The sequence below is a fragment of the Podarcis cretensis genome, assembly GCF_951804945.1.
Source record: "Podarcis cretensis genome assembly, chromosome: 3".
Lineage (NCBI taxonomy): Eukaryota > Metazoa > Chordata > Lepidosauria > Squamata > Lacertidae > Podarcis > Podarcis cretensis.
The window spans coordinates 115,504,030-115,531,279 of NC_137172.1; the positions used below are offsets into that span (position 1 = coordinate 115,504,030).

General features: G+C 45.6%; 1 protein-coding gene and 1 long non-coding RNA gene across 7 annotated transcripts in view; one reads left to right on the forward strand and one right to left on the reverse strand.

Annotated features, from left to right (window-relative positions):
• Positions 1-27,250, forward strand: part of FGF18 (fibroblast growth factor 18) — a 142,201-nt gene that overhangs the window by 57,229 nt on the left and 57,722 nt on the right. For 3 of the 6 annotated variants that reach the window (XM_079970080.1, XM_079970081.1, XM_079970084.1), the window contains one exon: positions 17,582-17,762. In XM_079970080.1, coding sequence (XP_079826206.1) covers positions 17,582-17,762 — 181 coding nt within the window. Of the gene's footprint in view, positions 1-16,704; positions 16,898-16,989; positions 17,071-17,581; positions 17,763-27,250 lie in introns of those variants that run through there. The other 3 variants (XM_079970079.1, XM_079970082.1, XM_079970083.1) reach the window with 3 other exon arrangements.
• Positions 2,122-16,599, reverse strand: LOC307212761. The gene is made up of 4 exons (XR_013837188.1): positions 16,397-16,599; positions 15,458-15,567; positions 2,804-2,955; positions 2,122-2,172 (listed from the first exon to the last, which is right to left on the reverse strand). It is a non-coding gene; the product is annotated as an uncharacterized lncRNA (long non-coding RNA).

A 27,250-nucleotide genomic window follows, 5' to 3' on the forward strand; every position in this document is an offset into this window, starting at 1 on the left:
TCCTGAAATGACCTTGTGAAACTATCGCAGGGATTTAATCCTCTCCAGTAAACAAGAGGGATTTCTGTTTCTTTGGAGGGTTTATTACTTTAAAAAATAAAAAAATAAAATAAAAAGGCAATCTTTCACTGCTTCGTATCAGCTTTATTCTTGCTCTTGTCCACAGAACATTGCTTCCTTGATTCCCACCTAACATTATTTAAGGTGTTTTCCTTGAGCTTCCTTCAATCTCTTTCCCGCAAATGAGGTCTCGGATTAATTTCGAGGAATTGCAAAGCTGATCGGGTGTTCTTCATTACAGTGGTGCCTCAGGTTAAGTACTTAATTTGTTCCAGAGGTCCGTTCTTAACCTGAAACTGTTCTTAACCTGAAGCACCACTTTAGCTAATGGGGCCTCCTGCTGCTGCCGCGTCGCCACTACATGATTTCTGCTCTCATCCTGAAGCAAAGTTCTTAACCCGAGGTACTATTTCTGCGTTAGTGGAGTCTGTAACCTGAAGCGTATGTAACCTGAGGTACCACTGTAGTATAAATTCACACCGCTAGAGCCGATTTATAGATGCTTGTTATATAGTCATACCTCATGTTACGTTCTTTCATGTCCTGCGGTAACCTGGAAGTACCAGAAAGGGTAACTTCTGGGTTTCACCGCTCACGCATGCGCAGAAGTGCTAAATCGCACTTCGCGCATGAGCACAATCCCCAAATCGCACCGTGCACCTGTGCAGATACGGCACTTCAGGTTGCACTCTTTTCATGTTGCGAACGGGCCTCCGGAACGGATCCCGTTCGCAACCAGAGGTACCACTGTTGAAATATACTCAGAGTTGAGTGTGGATTTCATGCTCTTTATTCAGCTCATAGTAGCGAGGAATGAAAGTTCCCCCAAAATATCTGCTTTATATACCTTATTTACACAATGGGCCGCACGTGATTGGCTAATTCCGGGATTCTCCTGTAGGCCAATCAGGTTGCGGATTCACTTCCACCTGGAGCTGGATTGGGTGGCTCCTGTGGACCAATCATACTGCTGCATTGTTCTAGGACCAATCAGACTGCTGCATTTTGGATCCTATTCAACTCAGTACATAACAGCTCTATTTGTAACTTGAGGGGGATTTTTTTCTGTCTTTAAGTTATGATCCCTTGCAAGAAGCAGAAGTTGATGTGAGCTCTTTCTCTTTCTTTATTATAGGGAGCCACTAGTGCCTTTTCTTGTCTCCAAGCTACCCCAAGGCACCCTGTGCTGCCTTTCCAGTGCTGCCTCCCCTTATTTCATACCTTCCAACTGTACCTATTTAGCAGGTACGGTACTTGTTTTTTCATTCTGGGTACCAGTTAATGGATGGGCTGAATTTGCACCTCAGTAGAGTCAAACCCACTTACAGCTCCTTTGTATAACATGGCTAGATCAGATATATATATATACACCCCCCTTTTTAAAGTTATCAATTCCATGTTCCTCGGGGTACAATAAGAAGGAGAAGGTGTTAATCCAAATGTCAAGATTTCTTGGCTTTCAAAATAAGGAAAAAATCTTATTTTAGTTTGGCTAAGATCAAGGGTAATCCAATTAAGCACTGCCTGTAAATGACAAAGCAATGGCTTTTTCTAGAGGGAACACACTTCAGAGTGTGTTTAAAGTTTTGCATCCTCCTCAGCTTTCAGAATGGTTTCTCTCAGGCAAATTTCTCTGGTTTAGTGAGGCTTCTTGTGGCCATTTATTGAGTCTCATTCCTGGGCCACTGTTTTGCTTGTCCTTTTCACTTGTAAATTGGTTTAGTCTTTCCTGCACAATAAGGTGCTGAAGGGCAGCTGAATTTTGTTGGCAAAAGGCATATAAGCAAACACGCCCATCGCAAAGAGGCTCCATTGCTCCAGGTGACCCCATCTGGTAGTTTTATGATTTACAAACTTTTTTTTTCTGAATCCTGACAACTTTGCATCAAACCTGCCAAGTTTTGAAATTCTGAAACTGATAGTATTCAGGATCTAGATTTGTTCAACAAATGCAATAAATAAATAAATAAATAAATAAATAAATAAATAAATAAAATAAAATAAATGCATTTCTAGATGGTAACGGAATGTTTCAAAAATTGTTTAGTTGGGACAGAGAGAAACCATTAGGCTTCACTGGGTTTGCTTGTTCACCATGTGTGTACCACAACTCTATCAAAGTAGTGTAGAAATAATGATGATGATGATGATGATGATGATGATGATAATAATAATAATAATGTATACACTGCCCATCTGGCTGGGTTTTCCCAGCCACTCTGGGCGGCTCCCAACCGAATATTAAAAACACAATACAGCATTAAAATTAAAAACTTCCCTAAACAGGGCTGCCTTCAGATGTCTTCTAAAAGTCAGACACTTGTTTATTTCCTTGGCATCTGGTGGGAGGGCATTCCACAGGGCGGGCACCACCACCGAGAAGACTTTCTGCTTGGTTCCCTATAACTTTGCTTTTCCCAGTGAGGAAACCACCAGAAGGCCCTCGGAGCTGGACCTCAGTGTCTGGGCTGAACAATGGGAGTGGAGATGCTCCTTCAGGTATACTGGACCGAAGCCGTTTGGGCTTTAAAGGTCAGCATCAACATTTGGAATTGTTTTCGGAAACATACTGGGAGCCAATGTAGGTCTTTCAAGACCGGTGTTTCCGGACTTTCACCCCATAACCTTAATTGGTGTCTGCAGCATAAAAATACTTACTTATTGGGAAAAGGTCACAAGGTTTCTGTGAAGACAGTTCTCCAGCTGGCATCTGCAACCAGAGAAAGATATACATCATTCTTACCATGTAAACAGGTGGCGACAGTGCCGTGGCCATATATTCAAAAGCGCATTCCTAGCCAAGTGAAAGCATTTGAGGGTGGAATGAAGGGGTAGGCACAGCTCTGAGGGGAAAACTTGGAGGTATTTGTACTCTGGGCCTGAGGTTCCCCAGACCTGAAAAGGAAAGAGCCAGAGTCAATAATTGTTGTTCTTCCAATTCTGTCAAGAATCTGATGGTCTCAAATTTCTGGATACAATTACTATGTATAAAACAAAAATGGTTTCCAGAATCAATTGTTTGGAATCCAAAGATCCTCTACATGAAGTGAAAGGCTTGCTAAACTCCGTCTCCTGTCGGAAACCCTGCAAACCTCTGAAAAGCAGCTTATGGGAATCCTTGACCTTCTGAAGGCTGTCATTCTCAGGGGCTGCAAACAGGACTGCAGAGCAACACTCCCTTTTGCTCAGTTGACTGGTCCTTTGGACCTGTCCATAATATGGCCACCCCAGTTGCTCCAAACATTCAGCATAATTTGGCGAAACTACCTCAAAAGACAAATGTGGGTTGAAGGAAGCTGGGAGCGTTGAGTTTTACACAGCATTGCAATCCTGTCATGGTTGACTTGGCGTTCCACTGCTGAGTTAATTTCTTATCCTGGATCAAGGGAATATCTGTAGGGGGCCGCTTAAAAGAGTAACCATGGATTTGATCCCTATTAAATTCCCATTGCCACTAAGGGTGCTTCGAGAATGTCCCTGTTTTTGGGTGGGATTTAATTTGGGTGGGACGCGGGTGGCGCTGTGGGTTAAACCACAGAGCCTAGGACTTGCTGATCAGAAGGTCGGCGGTTTGAATCCCCACGATAGGGTGACCTCCTGTTGCTCGGTCCCTGCTCCTTCCAACCTAGCAGTTTTAAAGCACGTCAAAGTGCAAGTAGATAAATAGGTACCGCTCTGGCAGGAAGGTAAACGGCGTTTCCATGCGCTGCTCTGGTTTGCCAGAAGTGGCTTAGTCATGCTGGCCACATGAGATGAGCGCTGCAACCCCACAGTCGGCCACGACTGGACCTAATGGTCAGGGGTCACTTTACCTTTACCTTTAATCACATACCAGCAAAATTGGATTGTACAATTATGGTTGATAGGGAGGTCTTGAACAACAAACTCACTTCCTCAAACAATCAGACTTTTTGCAGTAAGGAAAGTGATAGGAAAAGGCGTTGGAAAGTGTGGGATGATACTTGCTTTGTCATGTCATCCAGCATCCCTGCAAGCAAGTCAGAGTGAAGTCAGTGCTCAGTAAAGAAGTCATCTGGAAAGATTTCATCTATCAGTTGTTGGAAACTGCAGGAGGAGAGTGCTGTTGCAATCAGGTTATATAATAATAATAATAATAATAATAATAATAATAGTAGTAGTAGTAGTAGTAATATTTATACCCTACCCATTTGGCTGGGTTTCCCTAGCCACTGTGGGTGGCTTTCAACAGAATATTAAAATATGATAGTCTATTAAACATTAAAAGCTTCTCTAAACAGGGCTGCCTTCAGGTGTCTTCTAAAAGTCTGGTAGTTGTTTTTCTCTTTGACATCTGGTGGGAGGGCATTCCACAGGCGGGTGCCACCACTGAGAAGGCCCTCTGTCTGGTTCCCTGTAACTTGGCTTCTCGCAGCGAGGGAACTGTCAGAAGGCCTTTCAGAGCTGGACCTCAGTGTGATGGGGGTGGAGACGCTCCTTCAGGTATACTGGACCGAGGTCATTTAGGGCTTTAAAGGTCAGCACCAACACTTTGAATTGTGTTCAGAAACGTACTGGTAGGTTCTGCTTTTGGGCATCCCAGAGGCATCTAGTTGGTAACTGTGAGAACAGAATTGGGGACTAGATGGGCCACTGGCAGCAGGACTCTTCTTCATGACATCATGGAATTGTAGAGTCAGAAGGGACCCTGAGGATCATCTAGTCCAACCCCCTGCAATGCATGAATATGCAGCTGTCCCATATGGGGATCAAACCTGCAACCTTAGCATTATCAACACCACACCTTAACCAACACGTTCTAGGTTTCATTGAAAACATTATGAAAAGTTACGTCTTGACAAGATCAGTATAATTCATTTTAGTGGGAACTAAGCATGATTCAGGACGCGGGTGACGCTGTGGGTTAAACCACAGAGCCTAGGACTTGCTGATCGGAAGGTCAGCGGTTCGAATCCCCGTGACGGGGTGAGCTCCCGTTGTTTGGTCCCTGCTCCTGCCAACCTAGCAGTTCGAAAGGACGTCAAAGTGCAAGTAGATAAATAGGTACTGCTCTGGCGGGAAGGTAAACAGCGTTTCCGTGTGCTGCTCTGGTTCGCCAGAAGCGGCTTAGTCATGCTGGCCACATGACCCGGAAGCTGTATGCCAGCTCCCTCGGCCAATAAAGCGAGATGAGCACCGCAACCCCAGAGTTGGCCACGACTGGACCTAATGGTCAGGGGTCCCTTTACCTTTAGCATGATTCAGTCCAGTGTATCTTAGCGGGCCCATGGTTTTAGAGAAAGCATTTTTTTTTTAAAAAAAAAAAGTTTGTAAAATAAAAAGAAGAGAGAGAAAACTGAAGACAATATGCTGTCACTGACATCTAGGGACATGAGAGCTTTCCTTCTAATATCCAGAAAATTATTATTAATGGCTGGGGAACAGAAGATTTAATAAATTCCTAGTGTTACTTAAGTTTTTGGCATTTCAAAATATGCTCTTGGTCCAATGTGATAAAGTTCAGTGAGTGCTGGAATGACATCACTCTTTTGAGCGTTGTTCAGTTCTTACTGAGATCTATCACCTTCTCTGTACTCCAGAGTGCCCCTTCTGCTTCTGTCCCATCTCATATTTCCGAATTCTGGCAGCTGGAGGGAAGTTTGACCCAATCGTCAACCTTTCCTTCCTGTTCAATTTCAGCTTCATCCCCTAAGTGCTTTTTACTTAGGCTGCATTAACAAAGACTTTTCAAGGGAACATCATTGAATTTCACTTATCCAAAAGCACTCCAATCAATTATGTAGCAGGAGAGACTCAAATTAGATTCCAAATTGGCTCCGAATAGATTCAGAAAGCCATCAACAGCGATGAGAGATCTCGAAGTGGAATGACACTGCGTATCAGAGTCCCAAACCGTCTTTGAGGGGACAGCATTTTACCATAGAAGACTCATTAGGGACTCTGGAAAACTGAGCCTGCTTATAGCATGCCATGCAAACAGTAACACTCTTTCCAATATCCCCAGTGTCCTTGTCAGGAGAATCCCCAGAAGGCCATACAATGCACATTAGACCCCTGTCATCAACATTCACTGGGGAAATTTTACAGTCCACGATGGTGAAAATATGGAACATTTCAATCCGCTTTTTATGGAGTCTGACCACTGGTCTAACTAGCTGTTGTTGTTGTTTATTCGTTTAGTCGTGTCCGACTCTTCGTGACCCCATGGACCAGAGCACGCCAGGCACTCCTGCCTTCCACTGCCTCCCGCAGTTTGGTCAAACTCATGCTGGTAGCTTCGAGAACACTGTCCAACCATCTCGTCCTCTGTCGTCCCCTTCTCCTTGTGCCCTCAATCTTTCCCAACATCAGGGTCTTTTCCAGGGAGTCTTCTCTTCTCATGAGGTGGCCAAAGTATTGGAGCCTCAGCTTCAGGATCTGTCCTTCCAGTCAGCACTCAGGGCTGATTTCCTTCAGAATGGAGAGGTCTGATCTTCTTGCAGTCCATGGGACTCTCAAGAGTCTCCTCCAGCACCATAATTCAACTAACTAGCTAAGTAATAATAATAACAGCAATACCTTTATTGTCAATGTACAGCCTGTGTACAATGAAATTAACCGAGCCTCCCTCCCCCCCCACAAACACTCAATCTCATTGCACTCTGTGTGCTTGTCGCACAACACACCAACCCTGAAAGTCAGTTGCACTATATTATTTTCCGTTCAGCAGCCTAACAGCTCACGGATAGAAACTGTTTTTTAGCCTGTTGGTACAACTCATTATACTTCTATATCTCCTGCCCGAGGGTAGAAGATTAAAGAGGTGCTGGCCGGGGTGTGAATCGTCCCTGAGAATTTTCCTCACTCTCCTAAGGCAACAATCCCTTGCGATGTCATCTAGCGGGCTCAGGGGACAGCCCATGATATCATGTGCTGTGTTCACCACCCTCTGTAAAGACTTTCTGTCCGTGGCTGTCAAGCCAACATACCACACTGTGATACAATATGAGAGGACACTTTCTATTGTGGACCGGTAGAAGGAGGTCAGCAATTGTTGTTTGACATTGTTCTTTCGCAAGACCCGGAGAAAATTGAGTCTCTTTTGGGCCTTCCTAACCACCTGCCTTATATTGTTTTTCCAAGTGAGGTCTTCACTAAGGTGAATTTAAAGGAAGAGACTCTCTTCCGACAACCCCCTTGATATACAACAGGGCTAGTTCTCCTCTCTTCCTCCGAAAGTCCAACACCATCTCCTTTGTCTTGCTAATATTTGTTGTTGTTGTTGTTTAGTCATTTAGTCATGTCCGACTCTTCGTGACCCCATGGACCAGAGCACGCCAGGCCCTCCTGTCTTCCACTGTGTCCTGCAGTTTGGTCAAACTCATGCTGGTAGCTTCGAGAACACTGTCCAACCATCTCGTCCTCTGTCGTCCCCTTCTCCTTGTGCCCTCCATCTTTCCCAACAGGGAGTCTTCTCTTCTCATGAGGTGGCCAAAGTATTGGAGCCTCAGCTTCAGGATCTGTCCTTCCAGTGAGCACTCAGGGCTGATTTCCTTCAGAATGGATAGCTTTGATCTTCTTGCAGTCCATGGGACTCTCAACAGTCTCCTCCAGCACCGTAATTCAAAAGCATCAATTCTTCTGCGATCAGCCTTCTTTATGGTCCAGCTCTCACTTCCATGCATCACTACAGGGAAAACCATAGCTTTAACTATACGGACCTTTGTTGGCAAGGTGATGTCTCTGCTTTTTAAGGTTTGTCATTGCTTTTCTCCCAAGAAGCAGGCGTCTTTTAATTTCATGACTGCTGTCACCATCTGCAGTGACTTGCTAATATTTAGGTGCAAGTTATTCTCTAAGCACCATGTAGATACTTTTTGAACCACCCCCCTGTCTGCTTCAGGGCTGGCTCAATACATTTTGCAGCCTGAGGCAAATGACAAGATGGCACTCTCCCCCAGGCACATACAGAAGATGATTGGACTGGTAGCTGAATCTCACCCCAATGCTGGTGAAAGGACAGAGTCTTTCACTGCACTTGAGGCTAGCAGGCTAGCATGGGAGGAACAGGGCGGGGCACATGGCACTCACAAACTCTGGCCCTGTCCTGCACCTCAGCATCTGCCGCCTGAGGCAGCTGCTTCACTGTAGTGGTGGCCCTGGCCTGCTTTGACTGAGGGTGAGGTCTTTTGTAGCTCTGTAACTCAATAGCCATTAATCAGAGATGCCCAGGATTGATTAACCTTGGATTGTGTTCTTGTGAGTTCAGCAACTGTTCAATAAGCATATGTTTTTATTTACAAATGGTACAGTGTTATCACTTCATGACTCTTAAAATATAATACAATATTTTTTAGCATTCATAATAGCCTCAGCGGCTGCTGCTTCCATAATTCTTTTTATAAGTTTGTCCCTTTAAAGGTACTGTAGTCTGGTTTCTACGATGATAGGGAGAAGAGTTTGCTGGAACAAAGAAGGGAAGGAAGAAGTCTGAGGAAAGATAGAAACAAGTTGCAGAAAAAAAGCACAGGTTAAATACAGAAATACCTGTTGTAAAGATGGATCCACTGGAAAATGAAAGCATATTATCACAAAAGCGACAGTATATGGACTGCATTATTCACTGCTCTGTTGAAGCATCAGATGTAAGGCTGATGTCCCTTCAGACCCTTGAATTGTGGCAAATATTGTCAATGGCAGCAAAAATCAGAAACCATAAAGCTATCTTAAGAGTGATTTAAGATTTAGCAATTACACTTACAGTTCAATACCATAGGAAGTCTTGCAGTTTGTTGACCAGGATGCTGTCCTTGCTGAGGGAGGGGACACGGGTGGCGCTGTGGTCTAAACAGCTGAGCCTCTTGGGCTTGCCGATTGGAAGGTCGGCGGTTCAAATCCCCGTGACGGGGTAAGCTCCCATTGCTCTGTCCCAGCTCCTGCCAACCTAGCAGTTCGAAAGCACACCAGTGCAAGTAGATAAATAGGTACCGCTCCAGTGGGAAGGTAAATGGTGTTTCTGTGCGCTCTGGCACTTGTCACGGTCCTTCATGCGCCAGTAGTGGTTTAGTCATGCTGACCACATGATCCGGAAAACTGTCTCTGGACAAACGCTGGCTCCATCGGCCTGAAAGCAAGACGAGCGCCGCAACCCCATAGTTGCCTTTGACTGGACTTAACAGTCCAGAGGTCCTTTACCTTTGCCTTTTTACCTTGCAGAAGGTAGAATTGTAGAGTACTAGAGTTGGAAGAGACCCTGAGGATCATCTAGTCTAACTCCCTGCAAGGCAGGAAGATGCAGCTGTCTCATACGGGGATTGAACCTGCAACCTTGGTGTTATCAGCACCACACTCTACCCAGCTGAGCTATCCTCAACATAACTCTTGATCCTAAGACAGAGGAACATGTCTTTAAAAGTTCCAGCAGACAAGGACCATTCCCTTCTAAAGCCTGAAGATAAGTAGATCTTCTGTGCAAAACCCCCTTCCCCCAAGTGTCTGAAAGGGCAAGGGAGCCTCTTCTTCAATGCTGTGAAGTACCATACTTTTCCGTGTATAAGATGAGTTGTTATTTTTTACTATAAAATAATGTTCAAAATCAGGGGTCGTCTTATACATGGGTACTGCAGAGGGGGGACGGGTGATTGGTTGGAGCCGCAAGCAGGAGCTTGTCAGCGGCGATTGGGTGGGTGAGTGGTGACTGTGGCGAGGGCTGCTTTGGATTGGCTACACCAGTGTGGTGTAGTGGTTAAGAGTGGTAGTCTCGTAATCTGGTGAACTGGGTTCGCTTCCCCGCTCCTCCACATGCAGCTGCTGGGTGACCTTGGGCCAGTCACACTTCTTTGAAGTCTCTCAGCCCCACTTACCTCACAGAGTGTTTGTTGTGGGGGAGGAAGGGAAAAGATATTGCTAGTCGCTTTGAGACTCCTTCGGGTAGTGATAAAGCGGGATATCAAATCCAAACTCTTCTTCCTCTTGGCTGCTGCTGTGACAAATGTTCTTGCAATTGCCGGCTGCTAGTTGTGAGCGGGCAGAAGCTTGGGGCGGTTTCAGCGTTGCATGCAATTGACAGCGTTTGTAAGCCGGGTGAGTGATGCTATGCATTCCCCCCAAAAAAGCTCAACAACTCTGGGCCATCTCCCCCCATTTTCTTAAATTGGACTCCCCAAAAATAGTGGTTGTCTTATACATGGGGGCGTGTTATACACGGAAAAATATGGTATGTGCAGATGCCAGTATAATAAATGCAGCCATTAGGAAACTGGATACAAGTGTGATTTCCACTGTCAGCGGAGAGGCCTTGTAAGCTTCAGAAGCAGAGGCTGGAGGACCATCTATCATGTATGATCTAGCTGAGATTGCCTGCATTGCAAGGGTTTGTTCTAGTTGACTCTTGGAGTCCCTTCCAGCCAGTGTGGTGTAGTGGTTAAGAGCGGTGGACTCGTAATCTGGTGAACCGGGTTCACTTCCCCGCTCCTCCACATGCAGCTGCTGGGTGACCTTGGGCTAGTCACACTTCTTGGAAGTCTCTCAGCCCCACTCACCTCACAGAGTGTTTGTTGTGGGGGAGGAAGGGAAGAGATTGCTAGTCGCTTTGAGACACCTTAAGGGGAGTGAAAGGCGGGATTGTTGTTGTTTAGTTGTGTGTAGAGTCATCCCTTGTGTTGTTGGAAAAGAGTGTTTGTGATGACCAGCTTGTTCTCTCAACAGAACTCTATTAGCCTTGGCCCTGCTTCGTTTTGAACTCCAAGGCCAAACTTGCCAGTTGTTCCTTTTATCTCTTGACTCCCTACTTTAGCATTCCAATCACCTATAATGAGAAGAATATCCTTCTTTGGTGTCACTTCTAGAAGGTGTTGTAAGTCTTCATAGAATTGGTTAATTTCAGTTTCTTCAGCACTGGTAGTTGGTGCATAAACTTGGATTACTGTGATGTTAGAAGGTCTGCCTTGCATTCGTATCGAGATCATTCTATAATTTTTGAGATTGCATCCCAGTACAGCTTTTGCCACTCTTTTGTTGACTATGAGGGCCACTCCATTTCTTTTACGGGATTCTTGCCCACAGTAGTAGATATGATGGTCATCCGAACTGAATTCGCCCATTCCCGTCCATTTTAGTTCACTGACGCCCAGGATGTCAATATTTATTCTTGCCATCTCATTTTTGACCACATCCAGCTTACCAAGGTCCATGGTTCTTACATTCCAAGTTCCTATGCAATATTTTTCTTTACAGCATTGGACTTTCCTTTGGCTTCCAGACATATTTGCAACTGAGCGACCTTTCAGCCTTGGCCCAGCCACTTCATCAGCTCTGAATCTACTTGTACTTGTCCTCCGCTCTTCCTCAGTAGCATGTGGGACGCCTTCCGACCTGAGGGGCTCATCTTCCAGTGTCATAACTTTTACATGCCTGTTGTCTTTGTCCATGGGGTTTTCTTGACAGGGATACTGGAGTGGCTTGCCAGTTCCTACTCCAGGTGGATCACGTTTGGTCAAAACTCTCCACTATGACCTGTCCGCCTTGGGTGGCCCTGCACGGCATAGCTCATAGCTTCTCTGAGTTATTCAGGCCCCTTTGCCACGACAAGACAGTGATCCATGAAGGAGGGGTATCAAGTCCAAACTCCTCCTCCTCCTCCTCCTCCTCCTCCTCTTCTTCTTCTTCCTCCAACTCCACAATTCTATGATTCAAAAGTGTTGCTGATTATGTTAGTTGCAGAAGTTCTATTAGTTAATTGCCACTGGTTCTATTATAGTTAAGAAATAAATACTTACAGGCTGTGATGTCAAAAAGGGGCTGGGTATATTGGCATTCATCGATAGCTTGGGTAATCAGTTACACACAGTTTGTATCCTTTTATAAGCCTTTTTTGGGAGGGAGAGGGGGTGCTGCTGTAATTCTGAAGGGGGCATGTCTTTCCTGGTCATCCTCCATGCAGTAGTCTCAACCTAATGGCTTGGGTCTTGCCGTCAAGGCTGGGAGAGGAAATGGCAGCAAATAATGGGGTGTTACATTTCAACACACGCCTAAAAAAACACCACTCTGGGGGTGGCCTTGCAAATTTTCTAATTGGCAAAGTGGAAGTTTGCCAAAACCATAGAAACAAAATAGTGATTAGCCTTCTTTCCAGACCTGGAAAAGCGACATCTTAGATATTTCTTGTTGATCTTGCCGAGATAATTTTATATGTTTGGAAGGTCATGAAGGAAATAATTACTGTGAGGTTGGTTCACTGGCTGAAAGGTTCTTTTAAAAAGGTAGTTTCAATGTATCAAAGAGACTTGCATTTGTTTACTTTTTGAAATCAATAAGGGCCCTAAATGGAGGAATATTTAATTCTTGCAAATGAATGTCCTTTCAAAGCACAGGGACTTCAGAAATGCTGTGTATACTATGCTCCTGTTTACAATTGTTTTTGCTAAAGTAAGATGATCCACATGTCCTGCATGGGACCTAATTAATCTTATATTTTTATTATTGATTTTTAAGCCATTCATTTTCTCCCTTTCATTCAAGACTCAAGGGGAATAGCAAAAATGAAATAACAATATTCACAAATTTTGATGTAACTTGGGTTATGTAAATAAAATATAGGCAAAAAAAGAGGTGGGAAAGAGAAAAAGCATTAGTTGCTTGGTAACTCCTTCTATGGGACACGGGTGGCACTGTGGGTTAAACCACAGAGCCTAGGACGTGCCGATCAGAAGGTTGGCGGTTCGAATCCCCGCGACGGAGTGAGCTCCCATTGCTCAGTCCCTGCTCCTGCCAATCTAGCAGTTCGAAAGCACGTCAAAGTGCAAGTAGATAAATAGGTACCGCTCCAGTGGGAAGGTAAACGGTGTTTCCGTGCGCTGCTCTGGTTTCGCCAGGAGCGGCTTAGTCATGCTGGCCACATGACCCGGAAGCTGTATGCCGGCTACCTCAGCCAATAAAGAGAGATGAGCGCCGCAACCCCAGAGTCGGCCACGACTGGACCTAATGGTCAGGGGTCCCTTTACCTTTACCTTTATCTCCTTCTAAAAAAAGGAAGACGATTACGGTATATAGAAAGCAAGAAGACAGAGATTTGCTATAGGGGAAAAGTCTGTTTGCCAGTTGTTTTGTTTTCCTAATTGAGGGCTCTTCTCCTGTACAGTGGTACCTTGGGTTAAGTACTTAATTCATTCCGGAGGTGTGTACTTAACCTGAAACTGTTCTTAACCTGAAGCACCACTTTAGCTAATGGGGCCTCCTGCTGCTGCCACACTGCCGGAGCACGATTTCTGTTCTCAAACTGAAGCAAGGTTCTTAACCTGAAGCACTATTTCTGGGTTAGCGGAGTCTGTAACCTGAAGTGTATGTAACCTGAGGTACCACTGTAGTAGTACACCTCTTCATATTCTCACCTATGGTCAAATATAGATGACTCAATCCAACCAAGGCATATGCAAGCACAAGAGGAAACATATATGTACACAGCAGGGGTTTCTTTTTATTATTATTACAACAGCAGCAGCAGCAATATATACAGCTGAAGAGGCAAGCAACCTTTCAGTTTAAAAGTGAAAAATGGGCTGCTTCCTCAGCATGTAGTTGACATTTCAAAGAAAACTGTAGTTCAATATTTTTGACTTTTATTTTCTTTGTTGCTTCTCCCCTGAGAAAAGAATAGGGACCACTGATCATTCATAGACCCCCCCATTTAAGAACTACCGCCCTGGAGCCACAGAAGTCAGTGGTGTTGTGAAACTGATGAGACCAGATTGGAAGCTGCTTTTGGCATCCTTCATTGGCTCTCAGTACGTTTCTGAGCACAATTCAAAGTGTTGGTGCTGACCTTTAAAGCCCTAAATGGCCTTGGCCCAGTATACCTGAAGGAGCGTCTCTACACCCATCATTCAGCCCAGAGACTGAGGTCCAGTTCTGAGGGCCTTCTGGTGGTTCCCTCACTACAAGAAGTGAGGTTACAGAGAACCAGGTAGAGGACCTTCTCGGTGGTGGCACCTGTCCCGTGGAACGCCCTCCCATCAGATGTCAAGGAGATAAACAACTATCCGACTTTTAGAAGACACCTGAAGGCAACCCTGTTTAGGGAAGTTTTCAATGTTTGATGTTTTATCATGTTTTTACTATTCTGTTGGAAGCTGCTCAACACTGCAGGGTGATATTTCTACCAATAGTTAAATTTGCCACTAAATTTTGTGTAAAGTGAAACTTAACGATGAATATGCTTCGGCCAAACAAATGAAGGATTTCTCAGGGAAATTAAGAGAAATGAGTTAGGAAATGTCTGCTAAAGGGCAGTGCATAAATTCATTAAACAAAAAACTTTTTAAAGAAACAATATGAGTGACATCTCTCAGGGACCTTTTCTGCATTTCTTGGTTACCACCAAATTGGGCCTTGATGACATTTGACATGAATATAAAATGAATGCCCTGCTCAGCTGAAATTTGCGGGAATGTTGAGGAAAGCTTAAAAATAAAATCATCAAAGGGTATACTGCACGCCTCTAGGGAGCTGCTAAATTTCACCAGAAGAGAAACTTGAGGTAAATTTCAAGTATCCCTTTTTAAGCGAAACAACTACAAGAGTTTCAGAGGGCATAATTTTAAATTGTTGAGATGCCTTGTGAGGTGGGAAGGGTAGCATTCACACACCATTAACAGTATTCTTTTTTCATGTGAGATAGATGGTTTGGTGTTTTGTGTGTGTACACCCCCCCCCCCATATTGTCAATCTGAGTCATTGTACCAGCCTGTTTTGCAGCAACTTGCACCTGACGTACCCTCAAAGACTGCGCTGGAGTTGTTGTCGTTTAAATGTGCTTGAGGCTTCTGAAATAAATTGAGAACCATCCACTAAAAGCCACCGTGCCTCAACCGCACATTTTCTCATGTGCATAACAATGGGCTGTGTTAAATGCATTTCAGAGCATCTATTGCTCTGAACTCTGCAACTGGGTTGAGTGGCTACGGATTCAACTTCAAGGAGGGGAAACAGCTCTACTGAAGTATGAAGGAAATATCCAGTGTTTAAAATGCATGTTTCTGCTGTGGCATTTGGTGCAGTGCCACCAGTACTTTAATAAGTTATGGTATCTGAACATTCAGGCAACCATTTAGATTGTGCGATTTTGTGTTTAAGGGGACTTGGTGGCTGTATATTCCTACAGAAGAAATTTATATATTCAGGAGCCAAACTACAAATACCAACAGACTGTTACTTTGTTGTTAGAGGGTGTGAGGAAGGCGGGAATCTGTGGGGGTTGTGTGTGTGTGTGTGTATGTAGAAGAACTACAAAAGGGAAAGAGTCAAGATGCCACTCTTTCAATGTTGATGCTTTGCTCTAGAGTCGAGATTATAGCCCCTGTGGTTTCATTTCATTTCATTTTTAAATGGAGGCGGTAGAGCTAGAAACAAGGGAGAATTTTATTCTGTTTTAATGCCACTTTACCTGATTTGGACATCAATAGGAACACAGCTATCTTTCCAAAATTCGCACTTCTTCAAATTTTGTGATGCAGTTCTCCAATAAAAAAGCATACGAAAAGCATATATTAGGGACTGGTGTGCAGAAAAAAAAAATACACATATCAGTGGAAATAATGTGCAGAATTCCTTGCAAAAATGCATACGACTTTCCATACAGACTTATAGAAAGGAAGTTTTCAAGTTGGTGCAGAAATCTAGACACCGAAATCGACAATCAAGCTACACTTGCCTGTTACATGTAAAAGGGATGTGTGCAAGAGGTAGCATTTTTATTTTTTATTCTCTGTGCAAATTGCTGAAATCCCTACCAAGCTGTCTGTCTCATGGATGATTTCTCATCTCCAGCGCTTGCACTCATGAGGCAGAGTTGCTCCCACCAGCAGCCAGCAGAAGTTAGAAGGCAGCCATCTCCTAAAAATGCCTATTCAGCCGTGAAGCCAGGGGAGGAAATATAGGGGGATAATAGGTTCCCTTACTGGAGGTGTAAACTGCTAATTGGTTGGTGTCCTTGAAATAATGCTCTATGACTGTGTTAAACCAACACAATGAAGGGGTGGGGTGGGTGATTTTACTTTGCTATAGTATATAACTATGCTTGTATTGCCTTTGTGGTGACTTCTGCCTTGGGGTTACTACCTTTTTGGTAAAGGTTAAAGGTAAAGGGCATTTCCGTGTGCTCTGGTTTCCGTCACTGTGTCCCGTTGCACCAGAAGCAGTTTAGTCCTGCTGGCCACATGACCCAGAAAGCTGGCTGTGGACAAACGCCGGCTCCCTCGGCCTGAAAGTGAGACGAGCGCCGCAACCCCATAGTCGCCTTTGACTGGACTTGACCGTCCAGCGGTCCTTTACCTTTTACCTTTACCTACCTTTTGTGTACAAATAAATGTGGTTGATTCATTACCTTGTTATTATAGACCTCTGGTAAGGGAACCTAATATGCAGGAACAGGAGAGTAAAAGCAAGTTAAGAAACCCCAGTCTGGTCCAAGGTGCAAAGGACATAATTCTCATGAACATGGTGAGCAATGTGTTGGCGTGCCAGGCAGTGTCTCCTTGTTATTCGGGTGAACAGCAGCTGTGGGCTGGTACATTGGCAAGTTTCTCTCTCCTTCAGCATCAGCATGGCATCACAATGGCCTGTGTCTCTCCTTCTGGTTGGACACATCCGTGTGAGAACACAGTGGCCAGTCTGTGAAATAGGCAGCATCCGCGTGAGATCACAGTGGCCAGTTTTTCTCCCTCAGGTGGCTAGCATGAGCCACAGTGGGCAGCCCCTGTCCTTCAGGCAGGGAGCATCATCTTGTGGGGAGAGGCATTCATTCATCTTCATTCCGTTTCCACTCAGGCAGGCAGTAGCATGTGAGCAGAATATTTATTTCTCTTGCGGAAGCTGCCAAAAGCAGGTACATGTCAACACAATCTCTTTCTCAGTGAGGTGGGCTTAGTTGGGAGCAGATGGTGGACCCTGTATGTTCTTTGCTTAGTGAGGTGACCAGCAGAAGTATGAGTAGTGGTCATCTCACCAAAATGGGCAGCAGCATGTGGACAGAGAAGCAGCAGGCAAGGCAAAGAGCAGGCAATCCATCTATGACAGGGCCTCTCTGCTTACAGAAAGTGGATGCGGGTGGCGCTGTGGTCTAAACCACCGAGCCTCTTGTGCTTGCTGATCATGAGGTCAGCAGTTCAAGTCTGCGTGAATGGGGAGCTCCCATTGCTCTGTCCCAGCTCCTGCCAACCTAGCAGTTCAAAAGCATACCAGTGCAAGTAGATAAATAGGTACTGCTGCAGCGGGAACGTAAATGGCGCTTGTGTGTGGTCTTGCTTCCATCACGGTGTTCCATTAGTCCAGAAGCGGTTTAATCCTGCTGGCCACATGACCCGGAAATCTGTCTGTGGACAAACACCAGCTCCCTTGGCCTGAAAGCGAGATGAGTGCCACAACCCCATAGTCGCCTTTGACTGGACTTAACCATCCAGGGTCCTTTACCTTTTTTGCATTTTTAAGTGTTGTTTGCATTTGTGAATCTACAACATTGCCTTAGTTTACTGTCTGCTTTCCCCCTTCTTTAAAATAAAAATAAAAATAGATGTTTGTCGCCGAAGAAAATGTGGATTTTCGGATACACGTGGAAAATCAAACACGAGCACGAGACGATGTGAGCAGGAAGCAGCTCAGACTCTATCAGCTGTACAGCAGAACGAGTGGGAAGCATATTCAAGTTCTAGGTAGACGGATCAGTGCCAAAGGAGAAGATGGAGACAAATATGGTAAGAGGATTTCCGTTTATTTGCTATGCCAGCTTCCAATGGGTGAATCTGGGAGGGAGGCAGGGGTAGGTACTTTCATTGCCTTCAGTGTCATCTGCACAATGAGGAATATATTAGGCCTAGCCTACACACACACACACACACACACACACACACACACATATTATTGAACCAATAACAGATGCCAGTTAGAACTGAGGCAAACTGGACGCCAATTGCTTAGGTGATCATCTTTGGTGACCATTTTGTTTGTGGGGAAATGTCAGACAAAAATCATATGGGGGGCAACCCAATATTATCCCCACAGAATCCTGGTGGTGGAAGGAGTTGGGCAGGTGGAGGGAAATCCTCAGTTAGGTTTCACTTCCGGTGCCTTGGGAGGAGACCAGCTTTTGACCCATTTTTTACACAGGGCAGAAGAATTCAAAGGTGATTACATAGGGGATGTTTCTCATCCCTTCCTGTTAGACAGAAGTTGTGTATTATGATGGATACTGTGGGTGTGGTAAGGTCTGCCAGTGGGAAATGGCGCCATTAGTATGTTGTGAGATATAGAGAGATGGTGTCTTCAGTGGGTCAGTGTGTTTCGCTGTTAACTGGGAGATTGGTGGTTCAAGCCCACCCAGGGACCGCTGTGGCCAGGATTCCTGCATTGCAGGGGTTGGACTAGATAACCCTCAGGAGCCCTTCCAACTCTACAATTCTATGATTCTGCACTCAAATGGATAGGCATGCTCTATACTACCCATCTCCACCCCCTGGTCATAGTTCAAAAGGCTAATCTCTATACCACACAGCCGCAGTGAAAAGGCTTTTTCATGCCTTGAAGCTGACTGATTAGTCAACTGGACACGTGGGATTAACTGTTATGTTACTTGATCCCTCTGATCAGATTCTGTGCCTTTGTAGTACACCTTTCCTTAATGTGATTATTGTGTTCGCTAAAATTAAATGTGCATCCTTGGGGTGTATGCGTGTGCAAGTGATCATGGGCATTTTTCTCCCTTTAAAATTGCATGCAGTCACATAGCCGCAAAAGATGTTTCATCCAAGGGTGGCTAATGAATTTAAATAAAAAGTACATTTACCCCCCTTTTAGGGCAGGCAGTTTTGCGGGTGGGTCCCGGGCCTCCGTTGAAAACCAGCCTATGGCAGGCTGGATCCTATTCCTGCTGCCAAAGGGGTCAATGGCGGCAGGAGTTTGGTGGGCGTTTCCCTGGGCGCAGGACCAATTGACCAACTTGGCACCGTGCCCAGGGGAAGTTCAAATGACCGGCTTGCAGGGACGGGCAGGAGTGACATGCGCCATTGCTTGCCACAATGCCTATGGCCAAACCTCACACTTGTAACTGAGAAAGTTGTGGCCTTATTTAATCCCCAAAACCAATATGCCGTGTGTTGTCTAGTCAGTGGCATAGCGTGGGTTGTCAGCACCCGGGGCAAGGCAAGTAATTTGCGCCCCCTAACCCGTGGATTTGCGCCCCCTAACCCTAACCCCCAGATGTTGCGCCCGGTGCGGCCGGCCCCCCCTGCACCCCCCACGCTATGCCACTGTGTCTAGTTATTTGCACCTTAGGGAACAGGGTGGTCATGGGGCCTCGATACACAAGAACAATAATGACACAATGCCTTAAATATTACAAATTGCAACTTGTTAAAATTTAACAAGAGAATTCTGTTAAAATAGCTATCTGTTTTGGCTTCTGAATGCTGGTTGAAGAAAGGACCTATTTTATTAATTTATTGAGAAATGCCCATGAAGGGGCAGGGGAACATCATCATCAGCAGACAGAAGGAAGCAATTGCAGAATCACATTCAGTTTTAGTAGGGCGGCTGAGGCTCCAATACTTTGGCCACCTCATGAGAAGGGAAGACTCCCTGGAAAAGACCCTGATGTTGGGAAAGACTGAGAGCACAAGGAGAAGGGGACGACAGAGGACGAGATGGTTGGACAGTGTTCTCGAAGCCACAAACATGAGTCTGACCAAACTGAGGGAGGCAGTGGAAGACAGGAGTGCCTGGCGTGCTCTGGTCCATGGGGTCACTAAGAGTCGGACACGACTAAACAACAAAAATCAGTGTTTATAAGGCATAATTACACAATTATGTAACACACTGTTCGACTGCAAACATCTCTAGTATTCTGATCCTCTATCAGTGATTTTGATAAACTAGAAGCTTGACCCAAAGTAAACAAATCCCAGTTCCCCCCCTTAACCATTTTGATTCCCTAGCGAAGATGTTTCCTTTGTCTACACTAACCTTACCATGAGCAGAATGTGTAATCTAGGATCATGTAAAATTGCTGAAGAAATTGAGGATTTGCATGAACCTTCTGCTGTTTGGGTAGATAATTTTGGTGGCATTGTGGAAGAAGAAAGCCCTACAGTCCAAACCTAAGTGTGTTTATTCAGAAGTAAGTCCCATTGAGCTGAATGGGGCTTACTCCCTAGTAAGTATGTTCTGCATTGCAGCCTTAACTGCTTTCCACATGGTAAGGATAGAGCAAACCTGATGGGTCTCTCTGGGAACAGTGTTCCGGGGGATATCTCGACTGCACTTCTTCTCTGTCAATCTTTAGGCAATGTCCATCTCTGAGGGTCTTCTGGTAGTTTCCTCACTGCAAGAAGGCAGAAGGCCTTCTCGGCAATGGTGCCTTCCCTGTGGAACACCCTCCCACCCGATGTCGAGGAGATAAAGAATTACACAGCTTTTAGAAGGCATCTGAAGGCAGCCCTGTATCGGGAAGTTTTAAATGTTTGGCGTTTTATTATGCTTTTATATTCTGCTGGAAGCCGCTCAGAGTGGGTTGACCATTGCAGCAACATGGCAACTGCTGGTGCCATGCTCTCTGTGGGCATGCTCATAGCATCAGTCCATACCTAGCACAACCAGACAGAGAAGAAAGCAACCTTGCTTACCTCTTGTTGGGCTTCAGAGCAGGGCAGAAGCAGCCAGTGGAAGACTATAGCTTGACAGAACTGGAGAACCGACTTTTCATGTATATGTATGATGGCTTTCTTCAGAGAAAAGTGGCAACCGGACACCAAAATCTTTCTGAGATGGTTCCTATGGCCTTTATTAGCTTTCGTGTCGCTGCTGGAGTTAAGGTGACACCCTTTTCTCCCCCTCTTCTGCTTGTGTCAAGAGAGTTTCTTGGGATTTAGTCTGTCTCATCAACATTCCAGTAGCTCTATTGAGCCTAGTAAAGGTAAAGGTAAAGGGACCCCTGACCATTAGGTCCAGTTGTGACCGACTCTGGGGTTGCGGTGCTCATCTCGTTTTATTGGCTGAGGGAACCGGCGTACAGCTTCCGGGTCATGTGGCTAGCATGACCAAGCCGCTTCTGGAGAAACCAGAGCAGCACACAGAAACACCATTTACCTTCCCGCCGGAGCGGTATCTATTTATCTACTTGCACTTTGACGTGCTTTCAAACTGCTAGGTTGGCAGGAGCAGGGACCGAGCAATGGGAGCTCACCCCATTGTGGGGATTCGTACCGCCGACCTTCTGATCGGCAAGTCCTAGGCTCTGTGGTTTAACCCACAGTGCCACCTGTGTCCCAGAATTCTAGTGCCCCAGAATTGAGCCTCAAAGTTGAGGAGTTTTGAGACATTAACAAGGTGACTACTGCCATACTACTTCCAAGCATTCAGTGTTTACAGACCCACTTGCATTAAATTCTCAAACAGAAAACACCATCCAAAAATAGATGAAACTGAATTTGTGTAATGATCCTTTTGATGTATTGCTTCTGAAAGGAGCTGGGATCCATTTAATCAGATATTAATCAGGCTAAGTCTAAATGCTAGCTACTTTCGAGATATTTCACAGTGGCAGGATGCTTAATATTTCCGAAGTGCTTTTAGATCATTGAGAAACATGAGGAGGATTACGCCTGGACAGATTACTTAAAATGTGACTGTTCATTAATTAGATTTCCATCTTTTAATTCTCTAAGATGTCCCTACCCACAACATCCAGGATAAGAATGTGAAATGGTTTACTAATTCTTTTTCATGCCTTGACTTAAAAAAAAAAAAAAAGTTGGGGGGAGGACAGGAGGAGGAAAGGAGAAAAGATACACATTACATAGTATCTCACACTGATGGTACAGATAGGAGACCAGGCAGTATGTATTTTGAAACACTAGATTTTCATCGTACAAAAGAGGGAAGACATTCTATACTCTTTGTTCCCTCTTTGTGTGTGGTTCTCTTGCAGGGGTGGTACTGCTTAGGGTAGGAAAGGCCTTTATCTGTACTTCACAGCTCAGAGATTGTATTACCAAGTATCAGACTTAAGTGTTTGGCGAAGAGGTAATTTTAAAGTTCCTCCACGCTGGGCAGTATTGTTTTGTGCATGGTTCAACTTCATACCTGAATGGTCTGCTGAGAGCCAAAACATTTGGGGGAAATGACAAATTATACAGAGGTTGCATGGCTATAATACTGCACAGGACATGCTGAAGTTGAATGAACTGGAATTTTTGGATAATGGGGTTGGGTGGGTCAGAGCTCAGATGGTAAAACAGGTCATAGGTTGATTCTGGGCTTCTCTAGACATAGACGTCCAAAAGGTTGACTACCAGTCAGTGTAGACCATGGGTCAGCAAACTAAGGCCTACGGGCTGGATCAGGCTCAATTGCCTTCTGGATCCAGTCCGCGGATGGTCTGGGAATCGCCGCGTGGATCGCCAGTGCTTGTGTTCTTTCCCTCTCCCTTCCTCTCCCTCACACGGTGGTGGCGGTGGCGGCACCTGCGCCTCCTCCTCTTCCCTCCTCCTCCTGGCTTCTCCCTGCCCTGCCTAGAGGAGGGAGGGGGCTGGGCTTTGTTGGTGCCAGCAGCAGCAGCGCTCGAGCAGCTGCCATTTTAAGTAGCCTCTCTCCGGAGCCCTTTCGTGTGGCGCTCATCGTCCCTCCACCGCTGCCAGCCCCTGCTGCTCACAAGACACAGGTAAGCAGCCACTGGGGCTTGTGGTGCTCTTGCATCATTTTATTCCCCCCCAAAAAAGATATAGTCCGGTCCCCCACAAGGTTTGAGGGACAGAGGACTTGCCCCCTGCTGAAAAAGTTTGCTGACCCCTGGTGTAGACCATCTGAAACTAGCTGACCAGTGGTCTGCTTTAGGATAATCTGTTGTCCTAGGTTGCATTTCATCATTAGAACTTGTGCTTATAGTCTTGTGGTTGTTGGGTTCATATTATAAAGCAGCAGTAGAATAGACACATCCATGCTTCAATTTAATGTGGATTTCACCTCCTCTGATGCCCTTCTGTCCATGCAGTGTTCTCCTCCAATGGCTGCTATCTCTCACTTTCTCCTTCCTTAGTCTGGAGATCCTCTATGTTTTGAAAATCTGGAGAGCCACATGGATGCCTAGATCTGGTTCTGATCTGTGCCCTGGGCAGGAGATGGAAATCCCCTGCATGCCATTTCCGAGTACAATTCCGTGTTGGTGCTGACCTTTAAAGCCCTAAATGGCCTCCGTCCAGTATACCTAAAGGCGTTTCTCCACCCCCATCGTTCTGCCTGGACACTGAGGTCCAGCGCCAAGGGCCTTCTGGAAGTTCCCTCACTGTGAGAAGCCAAGTTACAGGGAACCAGGGCCTTCTCGGTAGTGGCACCCGCCCTGTGGGACGCCCTCCCACCAGATGTCAAAGAGAAAAACAACTACCAGACTTTTAAAAGACATCTGAAGGCAGCCCTGTTTAGGGAAGCTTTTAATGTTTGATGTATTACAATATTTTAATATTTTGTCGAAGCCTCCCATAGTGGCTGGGGAAACTCAGCCAGATGGGCAGGGTATAAATAAATTATTATTGTTATTGTTATTGTTATTATGCATTCTGTCACAAGTGTGATAAAAATAGATATGATCATGATGATTTTGATGATGATTAATAATCACCTACCTACAATCCATCACAAACTCAGGAGAAGGGGAGGAATCAAATGGTAGCATATATTTTCTTTTCTGCCATCAGAAAACAAGTGGAAATACGAACTACAGGAAGGTAATACAGAGCTGAAGCGAAGACATGTCTAGATAATCACAAGCCTCTTTTTGGGCAAGTATCAATTAAAGAATGCTATTTGGAAATTGGTACTTCTCCCTAAGAACTGGGTGCGCACAAACAGCCTGACTGTTGTGGATCAGTCAATGCCCTCTATGAGCTGCAACTCTGATCTGTAATTTATTTGGCGTGGAACCAGTCCTATGGCTATTTTCTCTTTAAGCCAAATATTTCAGCTTAGGTTCGCCTCCCCTTCGCAGTCTGAGAATGGCAGGAAGACCAAATAACTTTAAAAAGCCCTCTGTCTCCCCCCCTCTCTCTCTCACCGCCCCCCCCCCGTTTTCTTCACAGCCATTTATTTTCACAAACTTAGCCTCAGGACAGAGATGACCTCAACATAATGATGATCACTCACTGTGGCAGCTGTGCGGTCATATGGGGGAACCTGCGATTGGGCCGAGGCAAGAAAGCTTGCGTTTGGGCCAGCTGCTTGCTTGCGTGTTTGTCTTCTGCCCAACATTTGACTGTCTCCACCCATCTCATTCTCTCCCACCAGATTTGGGTGGTGTGGGTGGGTATGGCAGGCAAGTGGGTATGGTGGCTAAAAAGATGTCGGGAATGACGGTGCAGCGACGTGAATTAGAAGCATGGGCCAGGCTGGCTTTGTTGAACCACAAACAGCAAAGTGAGCCGGACCTCCCAGGATTCTCAGGGTTAGGGGAAGGGCTCAATTACCATCACCTTGGATTCTGTTCTGAAAGGTTCAGCAACCATTTAAAATGTGCCGTAATCGTCTTATTTGAAACATCTGTGCTTTTCAGATTTCGTTCTTTATTTCATCGGCCGTGTTTCTGCCTTTGTGAGGCAGATAGACTCCAGGGAGAAAAACGTGTTTGTCTAGAACAGCCTTTCTCAACCTGGGGGTCCCCAGATGTTGTTGAACTACAACTCCCATCGCCCCTAGCTAGCAAGGCCAGAGCTCAGGGATGATGGGAGTTGAGGGATGATGGGAGTTGTAGTCCAACAACATCTGGGGACACACAGGTTGAGAACCGCTGGTCTAGAACATGGGTAGACAAACTAAAGCCCAGGGGCCGGATCCGGCCCAATCACCTTCTAAATCCGGCCCGCGGACAGTCAGGGAATCAGCGTGTTTTTACATGAGTCGAATGTGTCCTTTTATTTCAAATGCATCTCTGGGTTATTTGTGGGGCCTGCCTGGTGTTTTTACATGAGTAGAATGTGTACTTTTATTTAAAATGCATCTCTGGGTTATTTGTGGGGCCTGCCTGGTGTTTTTACATGAGTAGAATGTGTGCTTTTATTTAAAATGCATCTCTGGGTTATTTATTTAAAATGCATCTCTGCGTTATTTGTGGGGCATAGGAATTTGTTCATTTTTTTAAAAAATTATTCCGGCCCTCCACAAGGTCTGAGGGACAGTGGACTGGCCCCCTACTGAAAATGTTTGCTGACCCCTGGTCTAGAAGGGACCTTCTACTTTGAGCAACTTTTTTGGGCACATGAACTCCTGGATTGCAATATTTGTGTACCTCCCCTGCCCCCAATGTATATCACATACATAAGAAATTGCACACCCAGAGAACTGCTTGATGCCTAATGGGAGACAACATTTCATTTTTTAAAAAAACAAACAAAACAGCCCCCACTACTGTTGGCTCCCTGCAGATGTCTTAAAAATGTGCTTGCATGCATTGCCTTCTAATTTTTTTTATAGTAGGAATGGCACATAACAGAAAATTACCCACAATTGCCCCCACTGTGACATTTGAACGTGGCTCTTTACTGACGCTATGATTTTGCTGGCTCGCATCATATATGATGATCTGTGGCATTTCATTGTTCTGTGTAATATCTCTTAATATGGTGTCTCTCTCTCTGGGGGTCTTTGGGTCAAAAAAGCGCTATAGGTAAGCAAAACAGAACAATTAATAAATACTGTAATATGATTTTTTTAAAAAAAATCAATACAATTATTAGTTATGGTGCCAGACTGAGTTATGAGGAAGACTGTTGTGGCAGGATTCCAGCTAGGGATACTTGAGGAAATGTGTTTTTTGTGTGAGTTGTCCCCAGGTAAGTTCTACTCAGAGTAGACCTATTGATATTAAGGGACCTAAATTAGATGTGTCCATTAAGCTGGAATCAACTAATGGACTTCCACCAACGTAATGGGGTGTGACACAGTTCAGTCATCTAAGGCTGCTGTCCTATACGCTGTCCAAAGTAAGCCCCCTTGTAGTTCATGGAGATTACTTCCGAGTAGACATGTATAGGCATGTGAGTGAAAAATGTGAGACACGCCCCCCTCCCCAGGGCTTAAAAAATAAATAAATCACAGCTCACTTTCTCCTAACTTTAATTGCCTTCTGCACCTGCAGAATGCATCCAGCAGACGTTTTGTATGCTCCAACTGTCCCTGTCGACTGGGAACAGTCTGTCTTTTCCAGTCCATGTCTCTGGCAAATCACCATTCCTCCTTTTGGGAATAGCTTGTTTGAACATGGTCCGTATGAGGTGCTAGAGTTGTCCAGCTCTCTTCCCCCATCAGGACTTCCAAGTCACTACCGAGAAAGCCCTCTGCATGGTTCCCTGTAACCTCACTTCTCGCAATGAAGGAACCTCCAGAAGGCCCTCGGAGCTAGATCTCAGTGTCCGGGCTAAACGATGGGGGTGGAGACGCTCCTTCAGGTATACAGGACCGAGGCTGTTTAGGGCTTTAAACGTTCTGGGAGCCAATGCAGATCTCTCAGGACCGGTGTTATGTGGTCCCAGTGGCCACTCCCAGTCACCAGTCTAGCTGCCACATTCTGGATTAATTGCAGTTTCTGGGTCACCTTCAAAGGTAGGCCCACATAGAGAGCATTGCAGTAGTCCAAGCGGGAGATAACCAGAGCATGTACAACTCTGGCGAGGCAGTCCACGGGCAGGTAGGGTCTCAGCCTGCGTACCAGATGGAGCTGGTAAACAGCTGCCCTGGACACAGAATTGACCTGTGCCTCCATGGACAGTTGTGAGTCCAGAATGACTCCCAGGCTGTGCAAATGGTCCTTCAGGGGCACAGTTACCCCACTCAGGACCAGAGAGTCCTCCACACCTGCGCGCCTCCTGTCCCCCAAAAACAGTACTTCTCAGGGGCGCCGACTTATAAAAAATATTGGGGGGCAGGGGCCCATACCGACTTATAAAAAATATTGGGGGGGCCCAAGACCTCCAAACCGCTGCTGCTGGGGGAACGAAAGGGGCGAGCCCCGGGCTGCCCCGACCTTAAGTGAACCTGTGAGGGCCCGCCCTTTGCGGCAGCCGATTGGCTGCCGCCGTGGGCGGTGAATATTAATGAGCTAGGGGGAATCCCCGCTTCTCGCGGGGCTGACACCAGCCCCGCGAGATTGTTGATGGGTCGAGAGCCCGCAACCCCACCCCCTCTCTAGATCGGGAGTGGCTTTGTT